The sequence below is a fragment of the Hippocampus comes genome, unplaced genomic scaffold (assembly GCF_001891065.2).
Source record: "Hippocampus comes isolate QL1 unplaced genomic scaffold, H_comes_QL1_v1.1 scaffold94, whole genome shotgun sequence".
Classification (NCBI taxonomy): Eukaryota; Metazoa; Chordata; class Actinopteri; order Syngnathiformes; family Syngnathidae; genus Hippocampus; species Hippocampus comes.
The window spans coordinates 7,704-13,348 of record NW_017806059.1 but is presented as its reverse complement, the minus strand read 5'-3'; the positions used below and the strand labels follow the sequence as shown (position 1 = coordinate 13,348).

The 5,645-nt window shown below is 39.0% G+C and overlaps 1 protein-coding gene across 1 annotated transcript in view; it reads right to left on the bottom strand.

Annotated features, from left to right (window-relative positions):
* Positions 1–3,713: 3,713 nt before the first annotated feature.
* LOC109529626 (inhibitor of Bruton tyrosine kinase-like) overlaps positions 3,714–5,645 on the bottom strand; it is a 9,155-nt gene continuing 7,223 nt past the window's right edge. The window contains exon 5 of the mRNA XM_019892995.1: positions 3,714–3,839. Within this exon, the coding sequence (XP_019748554.1) occupies positions 3,714–3,839 (126 nt within the window). The remainder of the gene's footprint in view (positions 3,840–5,645) is intronic.

Here is a 5,645-nt window from a genome sequence, read left to right as displayed (position 1 = left end):
GAAGCCAACACAATTCAAAATAGAATGATTTTGTCCCACGGTGGAGAAAAATCAACATTAAAATACAATACAGTATACTGTAGTTAAGCACTGTACTGTATTTATGTTATTTTATAAACATTATTTGGATGTTTTTGCATTTTGTTACTAGTCTTGATACTGTATTTTGTACATAAACATGTACTGTATTCTGCATTTTTTTTCTTTATAAACTGGTTTTTGGAGAATATATTTTTGTTTTATTGCTTGTGGTTTTACACATGTATTTTGTCCATATTGCACGTTCATACAGGACATGTGCCGTAGTCGTTTACCACATAAGGACAGATTGGCCAAAGCAAATATGATTCCTTACTAGAGAATAAAAACAAACTGATGAAAAAAACTTTTCTTCACTTTAAACCTCTTTAGATTTAGCCTTCACAGGCTAAATTAATGTGCTGAAAAACACATCAGGAAGCCTATTAAGACTAGTTCAAGCGCTTCTCCCTGCTTTTTTATGCAAATGGGAAAGGGGCTTGCTGGCCATCGGCAAAATCTGATTTTCCCCAAACAGCTGGTCTATTTCCGGGCACATCACACTCAACCACTCCTCGTCGCCGATTAACTTTTGTCATGTTACATTTGCTGTAAATAATCATGGCAAGTTGTCCTCATATATATAAACCGGCACAACTTCACTCAGGCCACCACTGAAGGCGAAATGTTAGACCTTATGACGATTAATGTAACCAGTAATATTATTGTGAGAAATCATTTACTTGATTAGTGTCTTCTCATAACTTAATTTCATTTATTATTAATAGAACAGTAATATTATTAAAGGTAATTTGAACAAACTAACTCTCAGCTTAAAATAAAGGTTGGTGACCCCTGCCCTATATTTATGCATCGTTATTTACTGCAATCATTTGCAACTGCCAAGGTAGAAAAACAAAAATCCATATATATATTGTTAATTTCAGTCGAGTATACCTTTGGCTTTCATTTCATCTGAAAATTCAAATTAAAAAAGCATACAAGACAATAGACTGTTTCCATTTAATGTATTTCAGGCTCTAAATCTCAGACTAATCAGCCGAGGGAGCTTCTTTCATGCACTATCCAGCGGAAAAAGTGCCCTTTCTCCACAGGTGTCGCGTTTCTTCTCATAAAAGGGTCCCTGTTTATTTTAGAACCACCTTCAAAGCAAATGGCTTGCTTGTTGAAAAGCAATATTCTGTTCTCATCACTTAAAACTAAAATGATACCGCAAGGAGTAGAAATACAAGGTAGATGTTTTCATACATTGGCAGACTTTTCTTGACAAAAAAATAATACATCTTGTCCATACAAAGTATGGGTATTGGTATTAATGTCATTATTATTATTATTAGCTGTAGCATCATATACCACAAAACTATGAGTGCATATCGATGCTGCAGATGCTCAAAATTAGTTTAACATTTAAGTTGTGGGGTTGTATGAACAAAAATTAAGTTTTCATATTTTAAATGTCCACAGTACACATGGAGTAGAAGTAAAAAAAAAAAAAAAAAGGCAAAGCCCTCCCACTGCAGCAAAAACATTTGAAAGGCAACTACCTGACTGTCATTCGAATAAAAACTGTTACTACTGTCACTTTAAATGAACACTTAATTCATGCTAACAATGAAATGAAATAAAAAATACACTGTATACATACTGTATCAAAGATATAAAAAAACACGTAAGTACTGGAGGAGTATTACAATTGTCTTCTGGCACACAGTTCTTTTGCAATCTTCCAGATGTAATGGATTTTTTTTTTTTTTGGCCCAGGCAAGTGGCCCAAGTCCAGCCCCGTAGCTTCTGTAAAATTCTGGCAGCAGACGCATGATTTTATTGAGTTAAACTGAATTTTCCATTTATTCATTTCCTCTGCATTCTGAATTGTGTCACTACAGCATAAATATAATTTAAAGTTTATAAATCCATAGAGTCAGACAGGACGAATGCGAATTTTGAGTTCACTCATTTGGGCATGTGCTTGCCACTATTCAGCAGGTAGGAAGTTATTGCATTGAATGTATGGAACATACCCTTTTGTCCATAAATAATGCAGGACTTCATGCTAACAGTTTGGAGGACACCCTCACAACTTTTCCATCTGGCTGGCTGGAAATATGGCCAAGGTCTGTCCTCCCCCATCTCCCGACTGACAGATTGCATGCACTGTCCTCAAATCAACCACATTTAATAGATCGGCACACCCTCAACAATAAAAGGCGAGTTACCTTTGACAGCTGGACACCTTCATTATTCCAGCCTATAAATAAGAATTTCCAGGGTGGAGTTTGATGGGATTTCCTCCACTGGGACTACGGGTTGAAATACACCTTTATTATAATTTTCCTTTCAAAAATAAACCAAACAAATAAAAGTTATGCAGAATTGATGGGGACTGGGCAGTTTATTATTTCTCAAACAGTTTTCTTCTACATCTACCATTGATACTCATCATTCCACTGCATGTCAGTTTGATTCCTAATAACCTGCTAGAGTGGCATGATGAAAAAAAATACTCCAGCTAATCAGACACTAATGAGTAATTAATATTTCCCTCACAAGCACTCTCTTCCCTGACTTGTGATGTGATGTTTTAGCTGTAATTACGCTCAGCTAAACCGGTCAATTACCGCACGCTAAGGTTCGGATCGGGGTCATCGCAGTCAATTAGAGGCCGAGATGTGCAAATTGTTTGTGGCTCATGCAGGCAAGCCAGCGTGTCAGGAGGCTACCATTTTTTAGTTAGTCAGAGAGATTCTACGCCAAAGAGGATCAAGGTTAGGAAACAAGTAAGGACATTAAAGACGTCACAGTTTTTGCTCAGCCTGCTGCTGTATAAATTACACATACACACTTCGCTCAGCCTGCTGCTGTATAAATTACACATACACACACACTTTACTGAGTCATTGCACAGGTATGATACTTTATTGCCTGCTGTTTCTCATCGTAAAGTCTTTTTAATACCAAGACAACCCAATCACACAAACTTAATGTCACGCGGTCTAACTGAGGTACCTACGTTGCCTTTGTTGGCTGAAAAAAAAAGTCAAATATGTAAATCAGGACAGAAAATAAATGTAACAGTTCCTTGTTACATCTGATTTAGATTGATAACAAACATTTTCTTGCAAAGAAAATCCACCCTGCAAAAGATTTATTATGTCACTACAACACACCAAACCATGGATTGGAAGATTGACAGAATGTTGATTCACTCCACTTTTGTATCAATTGATGCCAAATGACATCATAACGTCTGTGCAAATCAATCAGCTGAAACGCAGTCAATTTTCTAGGTCTAGTCGGCACTCCAAACTTTCTCAAGATTATGAAGAACTTCCAACGAATCAAACTCACACTGCACTGTGCACCCTCTGTGTGTGTCTCCATCTCAATTTCGTTTCTTTGGCAACATCACGTTACAACAACAATTGGGAAGCATTAACTTAAGCCATGTGAGCAACTTTTAAAAAAAAGGTTCATGCTCTAAGGCCTCAGACGGACTACATTTTCTTCTTATGGAGTACATTCACCCTGTGACACCCATTAACAACACAATGCAGAGAATGAGGACAACTTAAAGTACAACTGCAATAAGAAGCATAAAGTTGTAATCGATGAGCACACCGTAAGGGCACACCGCCAACAATCGTCTCACTTTACTGCGATGTTGTGGCGAGTCATCAGTGTTTGTTCCATATTGGAGCTGCCATGGGACGCGAGGAGGCCCTCTCCACCAAGATCAGCTCATCAGGGTTGTCATAGGCCTTGTAATGGAACAGAAGGTCTTGAATAGCCCTCTCTTCAATCTACACAGAGAAGAGAAGAAAGTCAGGGAAAGGAGGCATATTTGAGGAAAGCAGATCCAAACCCTCTGAGGGTGAAAAAAACAAAACCCTGCCGACAGGATAAGATGGATGATGATAAATGTTTTTCATGAGGACAAACAGAGTCGTGGTGGGGGTTTTAGGAAGGTGATGAAAGAAGGCTGGCAACAGCAAAACTTTTTTCAGCATTTTTCCAACCAACTGTGGTCATAAAATGGTCTGCCACAAAAGGACATGAAGGCAATGTACACCAAACCCTACTTCATCACAGCTCATTGTCCCTGAATTATAGCTGGCAGACTGACATGAAATGACATTCTATGCTTTGGGTACACGTTTGGCCGTTTAAATACCGTATTTTCCGCACTAAAAGGCGCACCTAAAAGGCGCACCTAAAAGCCTCCCATTTTCTTAAAAGCTCACAGCGCCTTAAAATCCGATGCGCCTTGTGTATGGTCATTACGGTAATATGTCAACCCCAAAAATGGCTCCTTGCTAGAGACATGCTTATAACGCAGAGTTCAAACTTAAGGCGATCGGTTTCACAGTTGAACACGGAAATAGAGCAGCGGCAAGAGAGTTCAACGTTAACGAGTCAATGTTATAACTTGCTGTTGGTTAAGTGAACTGTGTCACTGCTTTATTAAATAGGTTTTACTGACATCTGATCGTCGCTATATAAATCAGAGTGTAGTGTAGTGTTCTGTTGGAATTTCCTTGAGCGTAGCTCCATCAAGTGGATGCATTGTAGATTGCGTCTTATAATGCGGTGCGTTCAATATATGAAAAAAAATTCAAAATTGGCCATTCATTAAGGGTGCGCCTCATAATCCAGTGCACCTTTTAGTGTGGAAAATACAGTATACAAAGTTTAAGCTTTTCGTTTGATGTGTCTGTTTTAGAGTGACAAATATGCAGCTTGATGGAAGCAGACTTTGCTTCTTATTTGTCTTAAGTGAGAGCATGTGAACAGTAATGACGAATTTGTGGGAAAAAAAAGTGTTTTTAGAAGTCTTCATGTACGTGTTTATGGGGAGCAGTAAAACCGCATTTGAAAAAAAGTGTCTTGATATTGGTGATTTTCACCTATCGTGGGTCTGGAACGTATCCCTCGTGATAAAACGGGAGTTCGTTGCATGTGTTATTGATGATGTAAACCATAGAGCCATTGGGGGAAAAGAGACTGAATCCAGTGCACCTTTTAGTGTGGAAAATACAGTATACAAAGTTTAAGCTTTTCGTTTGATGTGTCTGTTTTAGAGTGACAAATATGCAGCTTGATGGAAGCAGACTTTGCTTCTTATTTGTCTTAAGTGAGAGCATGTGAACAGTAATGACGAATTTGTGGGAAAAAAGTGTTTTTAGAAGTCTTCATGTACGTGTTTATAGGGAGCAGTAAAACCGCATTTGAAAAAAAGTGTCTCGATATTGGTGATTTTCACCTATCGTGGGTCCGGAACGTATCCCTCGTGATAAAACGGGAGTTCGTTGCACATGTTATTGATGATGTAAACCATAGAGTCATTGGGGGAAAAGAGACTTAGCAAGGTGATGAAAGAAGGCTGGCTAGAATAACGTGAGGAACCTTTTCTTCAACCGTGTCTGCTGTGTGTCATGGCACATGTCGATCTGTGTCAGTCAAAGAAAGCTCTACCACACACAGGCAAAGCCGCACTACCTGGATGAGCGCCAGCGGTTTCTCTCGACTGCGGATTAGCGCCGCTTCCTGCTGTCGCTCCTCCTCCACGATGGAAGCAAAGGCCACCAGGGAAGTGGGGGGAGGGCGTC